Source organism: Poecilia reticulata, linkage group LG19, assembly GCF_000633615.1.
Source record: "Poecilia reticulata strain Guanapo linkage group LG19, Guppy_female_1.0+MT, whole genome shotgun sequence".
Classification (NCBI taxonomy): Eukaryota; Metazoa; Chordata; class Actinopteri; order Cyprinodontiformes; family Poeciliidae; genus Poecilia; species Poecilia reticulata.
Genome location: NC_024349.1, coordinates 4,898,974 through 4,924,271, shown reverse-complemented (window position 1 = coordinate 4,924,271; position 25,298 = coordinate 4,898,974). Strand labels below are relative to the sequence as shown.

Below are 25,298 nucleotides of genomic sequence, written 5' to 3'. Positions count from 1 at the left end.
GAGCTGACGGCTCCTCTCGATATCGCAGACCTCCTGCAGAATGCGCATGCGTGCGCATGCGCACTTACTACATGTATGCTATTCTGACATGTATGGCTATCTGACAGAACACCGTGCGGTTTTGGATCAGAGTTCAGTGACTATTTCATATATTCAGACATGTTACATACTGATATTGATCATGTGTCTATTGCAATATGTATTGTTATTGATTTATTGTCCAGCTCTAATCGTAACCAGAGAGACTGATTAGATGTGAACAAGTTCTTTTTCAACAAGTACTTTGTTATTGTACTTAAGTAAATTTTTCATGTATCTGTACTTTACTGGAGTATATGGTTTCTTGTGTACTTTCGACTTTTACTCCACTGCATTTTACATAAATTATCTGTACTACATTTGTACTACACTGCAAAAACAAAAAAAACATTGCAAAGTATTCTTGGGCATGTTTCTAGTGGAAATATCTTATTACACTTAAAATAAGACAAAAACTAACTTATAAGTAACGTTTTAACAAGAAATAGTAGCTTGTTTTAAGTGAATAATTCCTTAATATTTTGAAAAAGTGCTAGTTCTCCTGGCAGATTTTTTCACTTATACGGAGGAAGAAACGGAAGTAGAAGATTTAGAAAGTGCGACAGCAGACGGAGACGGAGAATGAAAGTGGGTTAGCTCTGCTATTGGATTAGCATTTGACCTTGGAACAGATCAATTGTAGTAATTTATAGCATCTCTGACCTTGTGGTCATGGAGTCGGTGTGTGAAAAGATTCAGGAGTGCAGAATGAAGATGCAGGCAGAACGAAAGTTCTCAGAGAAATTTAAACATCACCAAAAACAAGAAGTATAATAAAAATAAACTGTGAGGAATGTTAATCTGCTGAACATGATTGAACTTCAAAAACACAAAATCTTACCAAGAGGTTTTGGTTTAGTTTCAAGTGCAAATATATTCATAAACTTGAAATGAGACAAAACTAGCTTAATCCTTAATATTGATGGAAAAAGTAGCAGTTTCAGTAGAAGATTATTTCACTTATTACAACATGTTTTTTCATGTTTTCAGTGAAATAATCTGAATAATGGAACAAGAACTTTTTAATTTGTCAAATTATTTACTTAAGCTTATATATGTTGGTGAGAAGTTACTTATAAGTGTGCTAAGATATTTGCACTAGACATTAGACCAAAAGTACTTGATAAGATTTTGTGTTTTTGCAGTGTGTGAAGATGAAATGAATGAATGAGCTCTGATCACTTTTTATTTTAAAGATTTTTACATGTATAATTCAATTTAACAATAATTTATTTGTCCCAAAGGGAAATTAAATGTTGTCATCTAATAATCCTCAAAGAGTCACTGTGGATAGTGATGATGTGGGCAGGAAGATCTCCAGTAGCAGTCAGTGTTGCAGCGAATCAGAAGAGGCCTCTGACCATCGGTTGATAGCAAGCATGCTAATCTATCTCATTTGCTTTTGCTGCTCTTCTTTAAGTCTCTACCCATTATGATTGATAGAAGAGATGAACTTCAACTCGTCTGGGATTTGGGGGTCGTAGTTCAGAAGTTACACACCTTGTTGTCATGGTTACGCACCATGTTAGCTGTCTGAAAGTGGAAAAGTGAGAGCAGAGATTGCAGCTGCACAGCGTCCAAAACCAGAGGGAGAAAACACAAGAGCGTCACTCCAACATGCTGCCACTATGAGCGGCGCTAAAGAAATAAAAAAAAAACCCAAATCAAATCAGTCACTTTCTATAGCGACTATGTTTCTGTTTTGTCTTATAAAAGGTTGAATCGTTCAGCTTCGTTTCTTTCTCACAGATTTGACATTTTCACATTCATGCGCGCTGCCGTTAATCGTGTAAAAACCTCAGTTTCTGACTGCTGAGGGAGACATTGCTCTGATATTATGAGGACAGGGTCATGAGAAAGGAAAAAGAAAAAGCCTTGACACATTTCTGGGGACAGAAAGTGTCCTTGTTTAAAGTGGGATGTCACTTTATGCGCTTAAAACTGGCAACAAACTCAAACCTAGAAAGTTTGTGAAGTTGGAGATGGAATCAGAGGACGGTGAGACATTTTATGTCCTCACTTGGTCTGTGAGGCAAGCTGGGACATGTTCACTCACCGGCCACTTTATTAGGTACACCTGTACAGTTGCGCAGCCTACCTGAGTATTCATCCATCCATCCATCCATTTTCTTGCACCCTTTTTCCCTCAGTGGGGTCGAGAGGGGTGCTGGTGCCCATCTCCAGCCAACGTTTCGGGCGAGAGGCGGGGTACACCCTGGACAGGTCGCCAGTCTGTCGTAGGGCAACACAGAGACACACAGGACACACAACCATGCACACACACACTCACACCTAGGGGCAATTTGGAGAGGCCAATTAACTTGACAGTCATGTTTTTTGGACTGTAGGAGGAAACCGGAGTACCTGGAGAAAACCCACCATGCACAGGGAGAACATGGAGACTCCATGCAGAAAGACCGGGGCCGGGAATCGAACCCAGAACCTTCTTGCTGAAAGGCAACAGCTCTACCAACTGCGCCACTGTGCAGCCTTACCTGAGTATTCAGGCTGATCATTTCCATCCTTTAATGGCTACATTGCCCATGTTCAACTAGCTGGTTTCCTTAAAGTGGGCATATGATAGAGACTTTTTCACACTTAAAATCTTTCAGCTCTGGTCGATTTAAAATGGAACTGTGATCATTTGAATTCCTCATTATTGTGGCTCCACAGGCTCCTCTTTTCCTCCTGTTCTGAGGTGTGTCTGAATTTTACTCCTCCTTATTTTCAAACTGCAATGGCCCTAATGTGACGTCATACCAAAGCGCGGTGCTGGAAAAGTTTAAAAACAAGCCTTCTAAAAACTTGAAAGGTTCTTGAGTTTTACTGTAGTGTACAAACTCAGGTTCGTGATGTGAAGAATGATGGTGCAGATCAGACTGTGTCCCTCCAGAATAACCCTGCTCTGCATACACTTTTAGCCTGGCCTGGCTCTCCGCTCTCTTACACACATATCAACAGAAACATCTAACCCAGATTCCTGCAGCGCCGTACAGCTTCAGCGTGAGTGTCCCAGAACAGAGCAGCGGGGTATTTCCTTGAGGAACTCCAGGAGAAACCCTGAGAGGTGAAACAGTCACAGGATAATTGCTGCAATTCTCTTTCTCGGAGCAAAGTGAAAGCACTTAGGAAAACTGGTTCAAGGAGGATCTGGCTTACTTCCTAGAGACGGCGCGTGTTTCTGGCGTTGCCAGATTTTGGGATGTTTCTGCAACCTGAGCCAGGAGGTCGGAGGTAAAGGTTGAGTCAGGACCTGGTGGGATTGAATCTGCCGTCCGCGTGCCTGATGTTACAGTAAATCCAGGATTTATTTGCGTGCTCGCCGGCTGATGTGCCCTCGTTAGTGCAGTCACATGTGCTGATGTAACCGATGTGTCACTGGGCTACCTGTGATCAGTGAAAACCAGATAAACACACCAGTGACTCAGTGTGCTTTGTGGTCGGAGCCTCTCGCTGCAATTCTGTGACCTCGTTTCATCAGCTCGCCTGAAGCCCAACACACACACGCACGCACGCACGCACGCACACACACACACACACACACACACACACACACACGCACACAGAGTCACTGCTATATTCACTCTGTTTGCATCCCATAACAGGACATTGCTTTGATAAACATACATTTTCTGATGTATAACTCCAGCTTAAAAGGGGGCAGGGTTGCCAGATTTGACTGTTTCCAACCCAAAAACAACGTAACACCCGCCCAACTCCAAAAAAACGAGCACAAATCTTACATTCTAATACAACCCATGACATTTTTGGTTGTCCTTTGTAACAGTTGTAATATTCTGACCAGATCCCTCTAGGGCTGCAGAAAGGACTTGACTCTTTGAACCCAATCAAACCTGAGTTTTCTGTGTTGATATGTCCTTTTAATTCATGTTGTTCTGTTTTAAAAAACTACACAGTGACACTTGATTAACCAGTGACTAATCATTGATGTCATCTTGGAGAGATTTCAAAATTAACAGAAGTAAAAAGTGCGATAATATTTGTGCTTTTCTGCCACACAATGACAACGATTTTGTAAGAATTTTTCTCTGAAACTTTTCTAGAAACCTGTCAAATTTTAACTTCCAAATTTGGTAATATGAGTTACAGCAGCATTTAATTTCTCTTTGGAATCAACAAAGATCTCTTGAATTTGTAGCTGGTTTTTCCAGCCAAATGTGTTCAGAAGCAGATAAATCTGGCAACACAGAAAGCAGGCCGGTGCGTCTCAACCGCTTCCAAAAACAGAAGTAGAGTTTTTAAAAATAAAAAAAAAACACCCGGGTTTTTTTCAGCAATAACTTAATGTTTGTCCTGGAATATGAGATGTTTCAAAAACCGGCAGAATGCGCCGTCACCTAGCAACCCCAGGGGAACTCAACCCGTTACCTAGCAACCTAGTCTGAGTTCCAGGACATTTGGTCAGCTGGTTTTCCAGCTAAGTGCACTTTACCGTGCGCTGTACGTTTGTATAATAGTGCATCTGTTTGCAGCTATCTTCATGTGAGCGTAAACATTGAGTTGGGGGGGGGGGCGTGGCCAGCAGCAGAATATTTGGATTTAAAGTGACAGAGACCCTGAAACAGTTCATTCTGAACTGAGCAGACTAAAATCTCATTATCTAAGAAGGATTTTTGTGAGAAAAATTAACTGAACGTGTTTTGTATAGGCCATAAACCTATCCTAACCTGTTCAAGGAAGAATAATAGGCCACCTTTAAGATAATCTACATAGTAGAAATCAACTGGTTTGCTTGTACGCCTCCCAGAAAAGGGAGCATATCAGCCTGGTGTGTCAACAGATTTACGTCCCCACAACTTGATTGAACGCACGAATGATTAGCAGTGATGCAAACCGGAAGGCTCAGTGAGATATGAATCATCCTCCTCATCATCAGCTGCTTCAGAGCGATGGCAGAGATGATGGAGGAGCTTAGAGCGTGAGGCTTGGATTAGACTCTCTCCTCGGCTCGCTGCGCTCTCTCTTCTGTCCCGTCTTTGTTTTGTCTCTCAGCCTTTGTTTTTCTCGCTCGTCTCTCTTGGCATCGATCTCCCTGCTTGTTCATTCAGTGCTAATCCGTGCCCCTCTGATCTATTTTAGAAATGTCTTGGGATTCAGAGAAAACAAACTCGCATTTAGCAGGAAAACTGAAGTGTACGGAAGACCAGAAGGGCCATTAATCAATAAAGAAAAAAAAATACATAAATCCAAACAAACCTGTGTATCTTAAAATCTAATTTGAAAACTTAAAAACAATTCATAATAAGCAGCATTGTATAAAAATTACACAAACAATTAAACAAATATTTGTTCAGTTATGCATGAACAAATATTTTTTAAATGTATTTTTGGGACTATTTATTATTTTCTTGGAAGTGAGCAGCACATTTCAAGAAATATTTCATTGCATTGTTTCCTGCAGACCATCGGAAGTTAGGATTTAAAGTAGGGCTGAAACAATTAATCATATTGATTATTGATATAATTGTCAACTAATTTAGTATCCTACTAACTGGACACAAAAAATGCCATTTGCTAAAAAATGACGTTCGGAGGAGTACTTTATGGAAAATTTATATACTTTGCACTTAGAATAAAATATGTTTATAAATATGTTCCACCCAGAATTCCTCAGGTGGTGGTTTTAGCTTCACCTGGTTGAAAATCTGTGAAAGACAAATCGCCTTTTAAGCATCAGTTAGTCCAAAAACATTAACGCATCAGCTCTACACTGAATTGATATGAAGTCAAGGAAAAAGTTCAGAGCTTTTGAGAATTATTTTTTCTGCAGATTCATTTTGTCCTACAGATCAAATCAAGCGTACAATAAAGGAAAACTATGATGTTTGCATTTTAGGCAGTAAACTGTTTATTTTTTTATTTTAAAAATGGATTAAATCATTTGTTTATTTGCATATTTCAATGTATTTCTAGTGTTTTATTTAAATGAAAAATCTGCAGTTTTTTTAAATGTCTTCCAGTTCCAGTGTTACATGTTTATTATAATTTAAAGTTCTTGGTCTTTGTGAATGTGTTATTGCATTGTTGTGCTGTTACCGTTATATTACTTAAAAATGGTTTCAAAACAACAATATTATCATTTATCGCAATAACTTCTGGGACAATTTATTGTCCAGTAAAATTCAAGTACTGAATTGTATCAGTGAATACGCCACAGAAGATAACATTTTCAAAGAAATATGCCACCAGGAGGAGTATGGAGTGTAAACTCACTCTAAAATCTCATTAAAACGGACAGAATTAGATAAATAAGTCATCCATCCATCCATTTTCTTTCACCCTTGTCCCTCAGTGGGGTCGCGAGGGTTGCTGGTGCCCATCTCCAGCTAATGTTCCGGGCGAGAGGCGGGGTCACCCTGGACAGGTCGCCAGTCTGTCGCAGGGCAACACAGAGACACACAGGACACACAACCATGCACACACACACTCACACCTAGGGGCAATTTAGACAGACCAATTAACCTGACAGTCATGGTTTTGGATTGTGGGAGGAAACCGGAGTATCTGGAGAAAACCCACGCATGCAGGGAAGAACATGGAGGCTCCATGCAGAAAGACCCCAGGCCGGGAATTGAACTCAGAACCTTCTTGCTGCAAGGCAACAGCTCTACCAACTGCGCCACTGTGCAGCCCTTGATAAATAAGTAAATAAGTCATAACAAAATAAAATAAACTATAATAAAACAACTCAGAACTATTACAACCTTTATTCTCCTCATTAAGCAGCAAACTGAGTCTCCAAAATGTCTGTTGTATTAAAGAAAACTCAGTCATGATGGAGACATAACGGCTTGTCCTCGTCCTCCCCCTGATTTTGCTCTAATGCAGAGGTTGACAGCCTGCTGGACAGCGCTGTAATTACGCTGTCTCACAATTAGGCAGGCTGTGATTCATTCAAGTTAAACACCTTTTAGCTCTCCCACTGCTTTCCCCACTCTGCCTCATCTCTCCTCCCATTCTCTTCATCACCTCACAGCATCTCTTCTCTTTTCCTCCTGCTCTCCATCTGTGGATCTGTTTTCTTTTCCTTCTTTGGCTTTTGGACACGATGTGATATTGTGTAATCAACATGTTCTGTTTCACAAGCAGAAACATGTTGGGGGGTGGGGGGGAACAATAAATCCTTTGTTTTCTTTTTTTCCCCTGTAACTTGCAGTTTCACAAATTTCCATCAGAGGCAAAAAAAAAAAGAAAAGATTTTTAATTAACTAATTACTGAGAGTGAGAGCAGAACGATGGTGTGCAATTTGTAAAGTTACAGAGTGACAATTTAACAGCAATAATTCAATTAGCAAGCTAAATGTTACACTCCACACTAAATATAGTTAGACTGTCATAAGAGAAAAAATAGATTATTTTTCAAAGTCATATTTCACCATTTTATTCATTCATTAATAAAGATCACAGTTTTAAACAAAATGTTGAATTAGGAATATAAACATTTAGTTTACAAGCTAAACATTTGCTCCAAATTATCATTAACTTTAAACTAAATATTTAGTTTACAAGCTAAAGAAATTAGTTCCAAACTAAATATTTTATTTTGCAAGCTGGCTTGCTAATTAAACATTCTTTAAATATTAGAAAGCTAAATATTTACTGAGCAAAGTAAATATTTAGTTTACAAAATAAATATTTTGTTTCAAACTATATATTTATCTAGAAAACTGAACATTTAGTTTTAACCTAAATATTTAGCTGGGAGTCTAAATGTTTTGTTTTAATATTTATTATTTAGTCTGCTCATATTTACTAAATATTTAATTAATTGCCAGCTAAATATTCAATCTAAAGCTAAATATTTAATATTTCACTTGCTGGGGCTGCACAGTGGCGCAGTTGGTAGAGCTGTTGCCTTGCAGCAAGAAGGTTCTGGGTTCGATTCCCGGTCTTTCTGCATGGAGTCTCCATGTTCTCCCTGTGCATGGTGGGTTTTCTCCGGGTACTCCGGTTTCCTCCCACAGTCCAAAAACATGACTGTCAGGTTAATTGGCCTCTCTAAATTGCCCCTAGGTGTGAGTGTGTGTGTGTGCATGGTTGTGTGTCTCTGTGTTGCCCTGCGACAGACTGGCGACCTGTGCAGGGTGACCCCGCCCCTCGCCCGGCATGCTAGCTGGAGATGGGCACCAGCAACCCTCCCAACCCCACTGAGGGACAAGGGTGCAAGAAAATGGATGGATTTCACTTGCTAAATATTTGTGATATTTATTGATGAAGTTAAAACATTGGGAAAATATGACTTAGAAAAATGAAATTACATTGGATTTTTTTCTATTATGTTTGGCTAAATAACCCAAATATTTGGTGTTAATTCATGGCTGGATGCAAAGCGTTCTGTTCTTCATTATTTCTGTTTAAAAAACAAAAAAAGGAACCGTCTTCATGTCCTTTACGTCTCAGCGCCCAGCAGCCAACAGGCTCTCGTGCTCGGCGGCGTGGAGTACGGTTTGGGTCTGGCACAGAGAGGCAGGAAATCAATAGCCATCGACATGCAACACTGCGTCAGGGCTGCTTCTGCCCAGAGAGAGGAAGGGAAAGCGATGCATGGATGAGCGGAGAGAAACGGAGAGAATGAAGCTGCGATAGAGACAAAAGGTGTAATCAGAGAATAACCTGCGGCGGCGACAGAAAGGCAGGTGATAAAAAACAATCAGAACCTTCAAAAGATGCTGCAACGCCGACATTAAAACACGTCAAACTCAGTGAGAGGAATTATTTTATATTAAAGTCAACTTAAGATTTCTCCAGTTTCACCATCATATTTCAGCTCTGAAAAAAAAAATCTCCTCTATAGCTCAACTATCATGATAAATTATAATTATCACCTCGAATAAACAATAAAATCCAGAAACAGATGAAGTCTGTTCTGTTAGAGCAAAAGAAAACTGTGATTATTGGTTCATATAAGGACTACGCCTGTCACAATTAGCAATAAATCAATTAATTGCATGATAAATTAAAGCAAGCGTAATCATTTTCATTTGCATGATTTAATGTTTTTCTCTTTTCTTTCTCTTTCTACCAAAACCTGGATGATAAAAGTCTTCAGTCTAGTGGTTTGGTCTCATCTAGTTTGTTTTTTTAAAGGACAATTTTGTTTATAAAGATTTTATAATTAATTTTATCTGTTGTTTTATTTATTTTGGATATTTAAAATGTTTTCCAGTTCACCATTGGCTATGAACAGTTTAAATAAAAATACACTTCCCTGAAAGTCAAAGTATAGAAACTACCCTGCCTCCACGTGTATCGACACACCCAGTAACAGAAATTCAAAAACATAAAATGTTATATTTTAGTTTACTTTGTTCCTGCTGTTGAACACAGCAAAGGCTAGATGTTATTAATGACAATAATAAATGATGTAATATTATAGTGTCTTCTCTAGTTAATTTGTATTATTTTTATCTACAAAGTGTGGTGCTGGAAAAGAGAAAAAACTGCACAAAAGATTTTTTTTGTTGCTAAAATCAAATGTAATTGGCAGCCCTGACAGTTTGGAAAAACATTTCATGTCCACTGATAAGTACAGCAGAGGACCTGTGATGCTGTGGGTCTATTTCTCTTCTGAAAGTCCTGGGAACCTTTGATTTGAAATAAAATTTCTTTATCCAGAAAATTGTTTGTTTTTCCTGTGATGTGGTAATATTTCTGCTGCTGTGTTTATTGTTTTCTGCGCTTCAGGACGGCTCACGCGCAGGGAAAAGCAGAGGCGGCGGTGGGAGCCGCGCAGAAAGCCCACGAGGAGAGCCGGATGGCGAGGGTCACCGCCAAGCAGTTCTCCCCGTCCTTCCAGCACCCTGGAAACGGTGGGCTCCCAACACACACCAAAACCAGAAACGACGTAACGACAAAGCTGCACCCTCATGTGCAGAGTGACTTGAAAAAGCTAAAAGCTGTTTTCGACCTCATACACTGCAAAAACACAAAATCTTACCAATTAATTTTGGTTTATCTTCCACTGTAAATATCTTAGTTCACTTGCAAATAATTTTTCAGGAAGATATGGACCCATTGCATGTTATTTTTTACATCCAGAAATTTCATGCATGCGCCCAGCGCAGCTATGGAGGGCTTTACTTGCCATCCATAGCCGCAGTAGAACAACTCCGTTAACGACCTGGAGATGTAGATATTATTAATTTAGAGCAGCGAGCAACTGCAAAAGGAAAATAATGTAGAAAAAACGGTAAAGAACAACTCAGAACCACTGTTTTTTCGCTCTCTGTGTCGGCGATACTACGCGCAGACTCGTTGCCATAGCAACTGACAATAATGCCACCGTATGTGTCAGGATTCAACACCAAAGAACACTCAAACATTTCCCACTCAAAGAACAGAACATTCAGTCTGTTACAGTTTTATGATTCTAGGCTTGATGTTTATTTTGCGATTACTGTTAACTGATCGCTGTAGTAGATTAGCTACAGCTGCTATTAGCTAAGCTAACACAGCGGCGGTTGATTAGCTAATTTAAACACCTGTTAAACTGATGATCTGTCAGACTTGGTGTTTTTAGGTCGCCTTTTAAAAAAATTTTACTGAACTAAAACACACCAAACTCCACGTCACATCTATATGTTAAGGTTGTCAAAGTCAAGCTAGCATAACTGATCTACTTCCCTCTTCCTCGCTATTTGTTTCTTAATTAAAACGTTTCCTTACCTTGTTATCTAGTTGTTGCAATGTTGACAATTAGTGGCAAAGCACTGCATCCTTTTTTGTTTTTTTAAATCATGTGTACGTTTAAGATTTAGTCCGTTATGATGACAGCTTAACAGCTAAAGCCAATGCTAGTCATCGTCAGCCAGCAGCTTTTTGTCCTCCAGCAGGAAGCTTGAGTGTGTGACATCATACTGCAAGGGTCCATAGGAGCTTTTTTAAAGTCAATAATTCCTTAGTATTGGTGAAAAATTCTATTTCCATATTATTTGACTTTTAACTAAACTTCACATGCGAACAGACCAAACGCGTGTTGATACGTTATGTGTGTCAGTTGGGGGGAGTTGATGTTAAAGGTCACTGATTGCCTCCCTCCAGCTTTGACATTCCACGTCTGTCAGTCACACCTGTGGGGCTCCGCAGGTAGCCGTCCCATACGGAGCAATCATCATGGCGTACCCGCACACACAGACCGCATGGCTGTCATGACCGCCATCTTTTCTGCTCTCAGTTATGAGAACGTCTCTGCCAACAAGCATCAGCTCTGACATTTAGCCGCATGTTTGTTTGGACTTCTTGGACATCATTTTCCTCATGCCGCCATACTGTGTCCTTTTGAAATCATCACTGTACGGACTAAATTAAGAACATGTTTTTGTACCGCCCATAGGCCTATTCTATTAAGTAAAATTCACACTTTTCTCTTTTTTATACTTCCATTTGGATCTGTCAAAAAAAAAATAAAAATCTAGCTCTTTTATGGCAATAAGTTTGTTTTTTGGTGTCTGAAAAATTTGCCTTTTCAAAAACCTCCAGATAAACAGGACCTGTGCTGTTATCTAGCAACATAAATGGCGCTTCAATTTGTATGGTCAGATGTTTATACTGCTGCAATCGCTGCACAATGGCTGCTGGAAAAGATAAGTGTTTTGTTGTTGACCCACCATTCAGAAACTACTTGCTGCATTCTTGCTGGTGGTGCAGGATGCTCCACTTCTGCTTTTCAAAGATCTCAAAATAGGCACAACTGACCAGAGTAAAATCTTGCTATCCATTTGTAACACCCATATATCTATCCTAACCTGTTTGAGGAAGCAGTAATAATAATTAATAACAGGTCGCCATAAATGAGTCTAAAGCCAAACAAACATTTTGACGCTTTCCTCCTGATTGCTGAATTCGTCTCATGTTCTCTGCAGGAATGGAGGTTCAGCGACCCAAACGTCAGGTTTCCAGTGAAGTCGAGGGCGAGGGCCTGTCGAGTAGCGCCGGCACCGCGGAAAGCCCAGATCTTTACACAAAAAGTGTTGGATCTGATGACCCCTCCAACGATGCCGCGACCCCCGACCTCAGCCCACCCTCCTCTTCACCTCCCCACACGCCGCCACCACCTGCCCGACCGTCGCAGCGAAGCAAGAGCGCTCGATTCCACCGGCAGAGCGCCGTAGACCACGGAGACCGGGGGAAGGACGGCGGTGAGAAAGGGGGAGAAAGAGGACACACGGAGATTCAAGTGCTGATGGAGGGAGGCGGCGAGGGAGGAGTGAAGGCGGAGTATCCACGCGCCAACAGCTGGAGCGAGGACAGGAGGAGGGGGGTGCTGTCGAAAGGAGGCGGCGGGATCAGTGGCCGTGGAGGAAGCCGGACCAACGGACACAAACACAGCTCCTCCAATCACAAATCGCGGGAGCACAGTTCGTCCAATCACAGGCAGGTCAGGGGCGACAGGTGGACAGAGTCGTCTTCGTCCGCCACTTGGACGTCTGGGCACAGGGGGACGCACGGCAGGGGGGGCCGGCTGCTGGAGCAGGACGAGGAGAAGATCAGCAACTACGAGATGGAGATGAAGCCTTTACAGCCCAGAGACTCCACTACCCACAAGCCCCATGGGCACGGGGAGGAGCGGCACGGGCACGGAGAGGGGCGCTCTCATGGCGCGCCACGTCAGAGGCACAAGAACCGGGAAGCGAGGGACGGGGGCAAGGACTTGACACACAAGGGGGAAAAAATGGATTCTCGGCCACTACGACGAGACCTGACCTTGTCCCCGCCTCTGAAATCCTCCCCCATCATACCCGACCGGCAGGACCTCAGCCTCACGGCCAGCAAAGGGAACTCGGTAAGTCTGACATGCTCTGATGGTACGATATGTCTGAAAAGCTTATCATGATATAAGCATTGCATATCAGTCGATATTGGTAATTGGCGATTGTTTTCAATATCTGAAATACAGCCAGATACATTTCAGATATATCTGCAGGAAAATTATGGGCGAATTTTCCTGTTTCACCAATAATTTGTTCTCAAGCTGTTGGACTCATTTCTCCTTTGTGTCTTCTTCTACACGCTGTTGATTTTTATTTTTTAAGCAGTTATGAGAAACGGAGGGGAAACCAAGCAAGCGGTTTCTGTTATTTGATTACCTAGCAACAGGATGTTGTTTCTTACCCATCAGGTTGTTGCTAAGTAACCAAAACATGAGTGAGCTAGTTGATGCTACTAACCTAGCTTAGCTAGCCAGAGGCTGAGAGCTTGAGCAGATAAAGTCTTTCCTCTGCCTACATCCCCCAGAATGCTGTGCAGTTCTGGATTGAAGTTCACTGAAAGGAATCTACTCTGTGCCTGTTTCTGTCTTTTTCAGTCAGTTTCAATCAAACTGCCTTCCAAGCTGATCCATGCCCAGTGAATATGCAGATCTTCAAGTTTCTAGAAACTGTTTCTAATTACTGTTCTGCAGTCAACAACACACTGAAACGCTGATCCTTCAGTTTGTGTGTCTATGTTGTCCCTTGACGGGGAATTATAGAAATACTATTCTTACGCTGTTCTCATACTGGTAAACTCGGTTCAATTGGGGACCAAAATTGCAACATTTGTTACATTTTCAGCTGCTGTGGTTCTCTTTCACACTGCACAATCCAAACCCTTTGAAAAACCTGTTCCCCTCCTCGCCTCTGGTGGCACCGCTCCAAGAACCACTGAAGAAGACACCAAGCACAACTTCCTTCTTCACAGAATGTAAACAGAAATGGAGTGGTATCAGATTCTAATGGTCTCTTTAGTTTTTGGCAACAGATCCTTAGTCATTTCTCCCGCTAGCGCTGGCTCTCTAGCACTTATTTTGGTTGTATTTACCCAGAATGCCCTGCGCTGTAGTTCATTTCCTGCTTTTGGAGCAATCTCCAAGGCACTTGCCATTCATATATGCATTCGAACTTCAACAGAGGTTTGTAAAAAAGGTTTGTAGGTGGACCAGAATTTGACCAGAGTTTGACTCACACGTTCACTCCTCCCCAACTGAACCGGACCTTCTAGACAAATGGACTGGAGCTGGATTAAAATGGACTAAACTGGACTGATGTGAATGCACCACTAAACAAGGATTCATGTTGAAGTAATCAGGTTACTGGTGACTCTTCCTTCATCGACCTAAAAAGGCTCTTTGAAATTTTCTCTTGTTGACATTTTGATGGTGACCCACAAACATAAAGACAGTTGTAGGCTGTTGCTGCTGTTAAATGTGTTGAATAAAGGGTGGATCCAAAAGGTGAAGAGTTTTTGGTTGATAATGGCTGCGTCATCCCTCCGTTAGGAATTGCTTGAACTCATCTAGACGAGTTGATTTTCTCTCATCTATTTTGCGTCTCAGTAAGGCTCTCCTGACTGTCTCTGCCCTGAACACAATGTTTCACTGACATTTGTGGATGTGGTTTGGCTTTATTTGGCATAATCTGTGGGATTTATTTAACAGCTGGTCTCCAAATTTCTCTTTCTGCATAAGCAGGTTTCATAATAACTAAAACAGAAAAGTGTTTTTCCATGAAATCAGGATAAATAAAACCAAACTAGTGATTACCTTCTAGCTGTAAGCTGCTATAATAACCTCCATCTGTGTGGTGAGTCTTCATTGGCTGCTGAGGCGCGTTGTTCAGAGGTTAGGTAATGTTTCAAACCCATTTGGACCATTACCTGTAACTTTTCAAAACTGACAACCAAACATTCGCACCCACTTCACACCAGGAAGAGGCAGCCATGTGGAGTTAGGAGGTGTCACTTGTGGCAACAACCCAAAGCAACGGTTTCAGGGTCTCCCTGGAGCGAGTGTCAGAAAATGTGTGCTGCTATCCCTGCTTTTAAATGCTGACAGAAACATGAACCCATACTGATTTCTCACTTTCCAGCTTCTCAGATCCATTTCAGATACATTCTGCTAATGGACCAGATTGTAACTCAAAACCTTGGAGTTTTCCAAACGCCACAGATGCATTTATGGGCTTAGTCATGTTTGGTTTCTCCAAAGGAGGGGGAAAATCTGGGTTAATGTTTATGTGTGTGATGTGCAATACAACAGGAAAATATTCAGCGATCAGACCTCTTTCTCTCTAAATTATTGTTGCACCGACTGACAAAAACTTGACCTGCCAGATGTTTATCTTATTTTATTGAAAAACATACCTTTGAATTAACAGTACAGACTCGTTTTTACTACGCAGGAGGTCTGAAATAGAAATGAGAATAAAAAGAACCAGTTTCTAGTCTTTCATTCAACAACAGGTGAGACTACAAACCTGTTTTAAGGTTCTTACCAAAAATAAAGTACACAGCGGTATTGTGCTTTCTCAAGATCACAAGGTTTGAGGTCTTTTGAGGACATTCAAAAAAACATAAACCACCAAAACAGTGAGATGAGTTTTAGGTTTGCTTGCAGAGCAACAGGAAAATGCACAGATACAGCAGCTTTGTGTCGATTTAAATGTTAACCAGTCTAACACAAATACCCTGCAAAAAGTCAAACATTACAGGAAACAATAAAGTACAGCATGTGTAACATTTCCAAAAGTCAGTTTGTAATAAGAAATAACATTAGCATCACAGACTTATTACAGTAAGTTGGCCGTTTTGTCTTGTTTCACATGACCGTAGATTTCTACCTCTTGTTGTCTGATTCCTCTGGATGTTGACCTTAAAAAAACGTTTAACGTAGAACTTATTTTGTTTCTATAGATTTTATTGACAAAATAATATTTTTGAAACACATTTTTGTTGTGTATTTGAGGGCCCAAAGAGCAGCTAACAGCAGTTAGCAGTTGTAAAATTAAACACAGCTAAAAACGCACAACATTAATAATGAAGTCAGTTAAAAACATACACAAACCGTGGAAAATTTACACATGTGACCATGTGTAAATTGAAATTTGTCTAAAACTTGTGTTTACATATATTACTAAACAAAAGTATAATGCTAATGTAGGCCACAAGGGGAGGAGTACTGGTTGCTATGGTAACCGCCAACTGTCAACAGACATCTTATGATTTTTGGCAAATTAATTTGACGAATAAATAACCCAATTTTGACAATGTTTTAACATCTATAATGATTAAAAAAATAAATATTTTCATTTTTGCAAAGCCTATAATCTTCTGTCTACAGTTTCTCTATATTTGGTTAAAATTCAAGTGTCCGCTATATACTAAAAGCTAAATAAAATATCAGGGAACAATAGATAATAAATCTGACCCGTTTAACTTTTCAGGTTCAGGATGATTGAGAACATTCCTAGCATTGATCATTGCTGCTTTACATTGCACTGCTATTTATATCTGCGCGGCTTAATAACCGCACAGCAGCAGCTGTATGATGCATTTGTCAAATTTGTCGTGTCACTGCCACACATTGATTTGACTAAAAGGATTTGTTACCCGCTCATGAGAATACATCCCGTCCACCGTGACATAACACAGCGTTATCCCTCATATTAAGATAATCCTGCAGGACAAGCGCAAGGTTTACCCTTTGGAAAAAGAAAAATTATTTTGGTTCACTGAACAAGCAGAAGGGATTACTGTTGTAATGTGATTTTATTCTTTTTTTTATTTTATTTTGGCGGGTTATGTCTTAACTCGAGCTGGTGACTCGCTAATCCCTGCTGATAATGCGGCTTTAGCATTAGCTAATGAAAGCAACAGGAAAATTCAAGTGGAAAAAGTGTAGTTTCTGCCTCCCTCTGCTGACTCGCCTCCGTTTGTCCGCAGCAGTTTGATGACGCTGAGGGACAGAAGCCGCTACCTGCTGCAGGAAGGCAGACGTACACAGTACACAGATGCATGCTCAGAGAACAACCCCAAGATGCACCTTAGTAACAGAGGAATGAAAAAGTAGCCCGTTGCTCTCAGAGAGGTGTCTTATTGGTTAACCGGCACTCTGTTGCTAGGGAACAGCGTATGCATCGCTTCGGCTGCAGCCAATCAGTGGGCAAACGATGGGGAGTTGGTGTGTGTGTGTGTGTGTGTGTGTGCATCAGCAGAGAGGCGAGTGAGATCGGTGTTAAACAGGTTCCCAGTACACACAAATACTATCATAAATACACAACGAGCGCCATGGGAACAGAGCTACACCCGTCTCCAGTCAGTCGCTGAGTAAACATGACTGTCATACTGTTGGTGCAAAACACCAAGCAGATGCTTGTTTTTTTTTTTTTTCATTGCATTCAGTGTGGCATGAAAAGCTTTGAAGGTAAACGCCTCTGAGTCCGTCGTGCGTCCCACTGGCACATATTTACATGAAGACGATTCCCCAGACTGGTGAGGCTTTTCACCCTCCGCAGCAATTAAAACGACACCAGCAGAGAGGGAAAAGAAAAAATGCAGCTGGATAGAAACAAATTGCAGATTTCCATCCTCCAGCGTCTGATCAAACTCTCCCCAGGAGATTTAACAAAAAACTGTCTTGAAAGCTTGTGTGTCGGATCATCTTCTTTAAACAGGTGTGTGCTGACATGGTCTGAGCTGTGATCGCGGTCAGCTGCTGCGTTTCGGCTGCTCTACAGTTTATCTGGGCGGGCCGCAGCGAGGAAGCGACGCAGTTCACACATCACGCTGGTAAAATGGATCTCTGACGGGGAGATGCAGCGTTTCAGTGAGAGCAATTAGCACTGTTAGCATAGCTCTGAATTAAATGAAGTTGGTTTCATGCAGAACTTCTGATTATTATTACATCACTGAAGAATTAAAGGGGTAGTGTTATGTAAAATCTACTTTTTTGGGCATTACACCATGATATATTTGATCTTCAGAAACAGAAGTGTTGCCTCGATTCTTTAAAACTAACATTTCCTTCAGTGCAGAAACATTTCCCCACAACTTTACTGAATTTTTTTGTGAATGATTATGCTTTTGCACAAATTCGAAGCTAACCAACAAACATAAAATAATGCAGAGCAGTAAGCGAGGAGCAGAGAGTGTGAGTGTAAAACCCGATCAGATCTGCGTCCAGCCTCTGCTGGGGTAATCATCTCTGACACAGATCTGTGATAAGCCTAACACCACCGTGATCAGCAGAAACGGCCTCTCTGGACGGGACGGATCCATCTACAACCGTGTGGCACCGAGTCCCATTTCCCATCTCCCTCTGCAGCCATCATTACAATTATTACAGCTTTAATTAAAACAACAGGTCTTCTAAATCCTTTCCTCTTTAAGACCAAAATGTATTTAAAACAGTCAGGAATAAGTAGGACGGAGGACTCTGGTGTTCATATTTACCCAAAGTGGACAGGTGGTTGGAAAGAACGGCCTTCACCTCGACGACCCGGGCTGTCGGCAAGCATCTGCTCAGACACCACTTCACAAAACAACCCGTTAGTTCAGGACGATGTTTATCTTCAACATGCAAAATGCATCTATTTTGGTTCCTACTTTGGTGAACGTTGAAGCTCCAAGAGACGAGACAAGAAACAGAGAGCAGTGTATAAATATAGTTTATATTTTATAAGAGGGATGCATGATAATTACCGGCCCCCATAAGAAATTATGACGTTATTTTTATCGGTTAGATTTAACGAATAACATGTTTGGTGTTTTTCTTTTTTTGTTTAGTTGAAGTGGTGTTGGTATAGCCTGAGAAAACAACTTTTTACTGGAAATTAATTATTTTAAAATTCCTTCATCTCGTGTCAACAAACAACTTAGTCATAATTTTAATAGTAATTTAAAAAATTACTATTAATAGTAATTAAAAAAATAAAATATCAATCACCGCACAACATATGTGCAATATGTTGATGGTTGTATTGTTTATTTTTGAAACCCACCCTCTTCTTTCTGAACCTCCTGCCTTTTACTTCCTCTGCCTCCCCAGCGGCTGTTACTGATGGTACGGGCGGTGAAACCCGGGCGGCGAGTTCTCATTTCACCTCGTTTTTCATGTGCGTGTGTGTGTGTGTGTGTGTGTGTGTGTGTGTGTGTGTGTGTGTGTGTGTGTGTGTGTGTGTGTGTGTGTGTGTGTGTTCTCCAGTTGCATCGAGAGGTGAGCAGAATAGCACTACTTATTTATACATATTTTTACTGGAGTAAAAGTAAAAAGAAATTACTCAAGAGGAAAAGTCTACTCAAGTACTAAGTAACTGATCAAATTGTCAATTATTTATCAATTATCAATTACCTAGGTGTTAAAAGGAAACAACAGAAATATAAACATAAGGGGTCAGAATGACTCCAACACCGTGTGATTGCTGTCCAGCTTGTCAGCAAACAGAGATCGGCTCGTTAAGGTTTTGTAGCTACCGTGACTAACTGCCATGGCGGTTGCTATGACAACTATAGTGTAAGTACATCTTAACTATTACTCAATTTACATTTTTGAATACTATAATACTAAGATAAACACCGATGATATTTATTAGTATTTTTTGCCAAACTAGCAAAATTAGCTTTGCTAATGTGGCTTTTATCTGCTAGCTAAGACGGACATGTGGCTACATGTTTACTACATGCACTTACTCCCTCAGTCACAGCCAATTTTGTTCATACATCTTTCTCTTACATATTGGTCAAGAGTGGCAATTTACTTTCTATTTGTTGGTGTAGAAGTCATGGTTCAGCTATGCTTTGCGCTGTGCTTGCCTACCAAGATGGCGCAGAAGACTTCTGGTATGGAATTATGGGAACTATGTGTATGCTGGGTTTGTGCAACAAATGTTAAAAGAACAAGGAGAAAAACTTTGTATTTAATATGTCCAACCCAACCAAAGCATTGACTGAGGATGCTCACAATGCTAAAGATAGTAGCAACGAGCTAGCCTTCTCAAACCCATTGATCGAAGCTTTTCAAGTAACATGAAAATCTGCCTGAGGATTCAAGAGCTGAACTGATTAAAGATTTCATAAGGCACTTAACGTCCATCTCTCCACCCTTGTTGACGCTAAGTAAAGCTAAATATTTAGCTGGAAACTTGGCTCTAAGCTAAATATTTAGTTTGGAGGTGTCCAAAGTGTGGTTCAGGGGCCATTTGCAGCCCTCTGAAGAATTTTGTATGGCCCCAGACCTCACAGCAAGTGCAGGTGACCCAGATGGACACTTTTTTATAGAGCAGGATTATTTACAGATAAATAACGTGTTAAAAAATATGAGGTACAAAAAATAAATTCCCATTTATCAACGACATCTCTGCATTCGTCTTAGCTTTGGAGTGACTAGAACCACAAAGATCCACCGACTTTTACTCAAACGCAAAACATTCAACCCAAATAAAAAACAATCAAAGCCAAAATGTCAAACTGTGGGTCTGTTTTATGATAATACAATTATGCTAAACCTTTTTCAGGTTTTGTATCTACAACAATTTAAAGTTATTCAGCCGATAAACCTAAAAAAAAGGCACAAAAAGTTTGTTTTAAAATTATTTTTGCGGGCCCTCAAGTTCTTTTGACTTAATGATTTTATCCCTCCTGGCAAAAAGTTTGGACACCACTGATTTAATTTGAAAACTAAATATTTAATTTGAAACTGTGAGATGTTAAAATGAATAACAGTTAAAATATGACTTTAAAAAATGAAACTCCATTTTTTTTCTCTTTTGACTAAATAACCCAAATTACCGCGATGAGTTTTTAAGTGTGCAACTTCACAAATGCCACCCCACATTCACACAAAATATTAGTTGGGATTTGTGTATCTTTTGACAAAATTTCCAATAAAAATCCTCACAACAGTTGTGAGCAAAGGAAACTGTCCAAATAAAAACCCCAAAATGAATTAATTGTTCATGCTGGTGGTGAGTGGATGAAACCCGCCGACCCAAATGAAAACAGCCTTTACGTGTGCGAGCTTCGCCTGTGCACGTCCTTAATACTGACACCTTCTCTTTTCTCTCTTTTTTCTCTCCCACGCAGGCCTACAGCTCCATCCTGGTTGCCATGGTGATTCTGCTCAACATCGGAGTGGCTATTTTGTTTATCCACTTTTTTATTTAAAGGCGGCGATGCTTTCAGAGTCAACCTACCTATGCCAGAAACACGACGAAAACCACGAGTATTACAGCAAATCTGCTGCCCCTCCGTGCGTCCCGGCCGCACAGAAGACCCGGACCGAGGACTGGAGAGGCGGAACCGAGCCGGGTCCGGTCCGGTCCAGGTGGAGGAAGAGCTGAGGCCAAAGAATAGGACAACAGGTTGGTCCAGGGAGAAACCTGGACTTGTGTGACCCAAATGGGCTGACTTGAACACGCAGACAGGACTGACGGACTTTTTCATTGTCAAATCATAGTTTTCGACAGATTTGTAACTTCAGATTTATTTATTGACTTTTTTTTCTTCCCATGTGCAATATGTTGATGGTTGTATTGTTTATTTTTGAAACCCACCCTCTTCTCTCTGAACCTCCTGCCTTTTACTTCCTCCGCCTCCCCAGCGGCTGTTACTGATGGTACGGGCGGTGAAACCCGGGCGGCGAGTTCTCATTTCACCTCGTTTTTCATGTGTGTGTGAGTGTGTGTGTGTGTGTGTGTGTGTGTGTGTGTGTGTGTGTGTGTGTGNTGTGTGTGTGTGTGTGTGTGTGTGTGTGTGTGTGTGTGTGTGTGTGTGTGTGTGTGTGTGTGTGTGTGTGTGTGTGTGTGTTCTCCAGTTGCATCCAGAAGTGAGCAGAATAGCACTACTTATTTATGTATATTTTTAATGGAGTAAAAGTAAAAAGAAATTACTCAAGAGGAAAAGTCTACTCAAGTACTAAGTAACTGATCAAATTATCAATTATTTAATATTTTAAAAATACATAATCAGATGGACCAAAATATAAAGTTAAGGACAAAAATTACAATAATTCGTATAAGTGACAAAAACTAAAATCAGGCAAAATATATATTTTTTCCAAATCAGTTTCCTTCAATTAAAAAAAACTGAAATTTGAACAGAAACTGCAGGTATGTGTCTGTGTCTGGTGACTTTTTGACTAAAATATGTTTTATTTTCATTCAATGTGCTGAAAATCCAGAAATTTTACTCGAGTAAGAGCAGCGATACTTCATAATAAAATTACTCAAGTAAAAGTAAAAAGTACAACATAGTAAAAATATTCCCAAAAGTAATTTTTTTCAAAATGTTACTCAAGTAAATGTAAATGAGTAAATGTAACTAGTTGCTACCCAACTCTTTGCGTCTGACTTTTATGAATATTATGAAGCAATTACCAATATTACAAGGTAACAGCGTGATACTTTCTGCTCTCCTACAAACACGTCAGTGGAAGGACGCAGCAGGGTTGCCAAATGTCCCGTAATTTAAGCCAAATTGAAGTTTTTGTACTGGTCGCTCTGATGTTGACTGCAGCCTCCAAACACTAGATGGCGCTCCTCTCCTTACTTACCTAGACAAAAATGTAATGTTGAAGTAGAGCAAATGTTCTTTGTCTGCAAAGGATTCTTCTGGTAAGAAGTGACAGCTAATTTGAAAATGATAATAATTTTATAGACTTATATGGAGAAATCTACAAAGAACAGAAGACGGTGCAACTGCAAAAAGTAATGGGAACAAAAGAATCCGTGGGTTAAACCTGTCAGTGATTAAAGCTTTTTACAGTTTTCATTTGGACATAGAGGTGAAAACGATTAATCTCAGCTGTTTAAATAAAACTTAATGATAAGTAATGTGCTTTTGACCAACAATGCCGGTTGGTATTGCATTAGTTTTTATTTTTACCTACACTTTGATGGAAGATGCAGTCTTGCTTTAAAGAACCTTCTGCTTACCGAGGACATAATCAGCTGAAAACGAGATATTGTGGAATGACGTCACAATCAACACATTAGGGCAGGGGTCCCCAAACCGGGGRGGGGGGGGGGGGCAAACCGTTAGTGAAACGGTCACTGGGACTGACTATATTTCATTGAGGGAAACCTGGAATGCGGCGTTCATAACAAACACGTGTTCATCTGCTCTACCGCTAGCAAACAACCGCACTGATTAAATAACATAAAAGTCAAGCAGTTCCCTGAAAGTCCAACAGATGGCAGCAATGCGCCATGCAAAACAAAACACCCACAGTTTACAGGACACACTTCCTGCTAAAGAGCCCCCTGGTGGTTGAAGAAAAATCCACATATAAACCGGAAAATACAATATATGAAAAAAAATCTGAATGCTCTCTGGTATTGTTCAGGGGGCCGGATCCGGCCCGCGGGCCGTAGCTTGGGGACCACTGCATAGGTCATTGAGTCTCACACCTGGTGTAGCTGTCCCGCATCTTGGAGGTGCTGAGTTGGCAAGCGTAGTACATCTCAAATCTTTGAGTTGAATATTTGAAATTAAACAACCTTAGCAACGTTTGAATGAGCAATTCTAAAAGTATTAGCATTTCCTTGAGTTGGAAATAACCCAGTCTGATAGGTATTTTCCTAGAACCTACATAAAAGAACCACAGACAACGTATATGAATTTTTTGACAAACTTTGCAAAGGAGAAGACTCTATCAATTGCTCCTCCGAGCTGTTCATAGAGCGTTCTGAAAACCTTCAGTTTGTTTGTCTCTTTTATTAGCAGAAGAGAGAAAGGTGTGAACAGGAATGGAGGGGGTGAAACCCACATCCTATATTCACAGTAGGATGTGAATTCAGACAGACAGAGGGGAGACACAGAAACTAAATTAACACATACTAGGTTTTACAGCTCAGGACTTTCCCAGGAAGATCTAAGTCACCATCTGTACAAACATGCTTGATTAAGGAAGATTTAATTTTGTCTCCCAAGTTTCAACAAGTTTGAACACTAAACCTCTAAATATAAACTAGTAACATAAACTTATAAATATAAGAATGATAACAAACATAATAACTCTAACACAGTCTTTGATGTTTTTGTAGCTAAATCCACAAATTGTTTCAAGTTTTTTTTGTTTTTTACTAGAAAAACATCCTAAAATTAATTTTAATAATTTTAAAAAGCTTGGATAGAGTTATTAGTTATTAAGGCCTGACAAGAGCAGCTCAGCTAGTTTGTGATTCTTTCCGAGAAATAGACGTTTCCTCAATCGTTTCAAAGAACTGCTATTGATAATTTGGTCATGAAGTGTTAAAAGGCGAAGTATTTCCGATTAAACCAATACCAGAGTAGAACTTAAGATGCTCAACATCCCTCATTATAAGTTTTTGTTAGTTTTTGTAGAAGTAAGCATAAAATTGCAACATTATCCTGGTATTATGTGGACTTCATTTTCTTTCAACTTACTTAAAGTTTATTCTGTTATGACTTTATTCTTGTGGCACTAATATTCAGTCATTTGACCTGAATTCAAGGTGTAAATAAACTGCAAAACACGCTTTTCAAACAAGATGGCCGCCCTGACAACACCCTAAACTATGTAAACACAGAGTGGTGAAAAACAATCCATGTTTTTTTTTTAAATTGATTCTTCACAAACAAAACACTCAGTAACAACAAACAAAGTTGAGTCCCAGGTTAAGCACTATTTTAATTGTAATTAAACGGCCAGTGATAGTATGACTGTTGGATTTGTTTGGACTAGGACACCCAGGGCTGTCTGACATTTTACCCATCAGAAATCTCCATCTGCACCAAATGACTTGTTTTCACTGCTTGTGAAATCTTTTAAGTGCATGCAATGCAACATTTCTGTTCCTCTCTGCAAAAATATCGACAGCATCTGTTTTTATTTACCTGCATATGTTTCCATTCTTCCTGCACACTGTGTTGGATACCATCAGTAACGGCGTCCGGGGGGCCGAGAGGACTTTGAAGGTTTCTTTTCTCTTCTTTTTTTTTTATTGTTTTTTAATAATCCGACAGCATTTCTTAAACTTGGAGCAGAAACTAAAGGCTGTGGGTTCACGTCTGGTGTTTCTCCAACTTATTCCAACTACAGCTGAGTCGGATGTGCCTGCAGCCCGAGAGGCAGAACAATAGATTTTAATTTTATTCTGGGTCCCAGGAAGAATTTGAGAGGCTCTGCTGTATGCCGCCAGCCTGGTGACGATGCCCTGCGCCACCGTTTTAGTCTGCAGCATGCCACAGCATGCCAAGCTCTTTCTATATAGGTTTGAATCTTCTTTCTTTCTTTCTCTTCCTTTCTTTCTCTCTTTCTTTCTTTCTGGGAAATACTCTGTTTTTGTTTTTCAGTTGTGTGGAGAAAATAATGAAAGTGTTTCAAAGAAAACATTTTGCCTCCCGTGTGTTTTTATATGGACATATGTGTGTGTGTATGATTTGGTTCTGCTGTGTGTGTGTGTGTGTGTGTGTGTGTGTGTGTGTGT

At 40.3% G+C, this 25,298-nt stretch overlaps 1 protein-coding gene across 1 annotated transcript in view; it reads left to right on the top strand.

The window, feature by feature from the left end:
• The window catches only part of jph3b (junctophilin 3b), a 44,610-nt gene extending 23,031 nt beyond the window's left edge, over window positions 1–21,579 (top strand). Inside the window, exons 4-6 of the mRNA XM_008436549.2 lie at window positions 9,784–9,908; window positions 11,961–12,880; window positions 20,932–21,579. Of these exons, the coding sequence (XP_008434771.1) occupies window positions 9,784–9,908; window positions 11,961–12,880; window positions 20,932–21,012 (1,126 nt within the window). The 3' untranslated portion in view covers window positions 21,013–21,579. The remainder of the gene's footprint in view (window positions 1–9,783; window positions 9,909–11,960; window positions 12,881–20,931) is intronic.
• The last annotated feature ends 3,719 nt before the right edge of the window (window positions 21,580–25,298 follow it).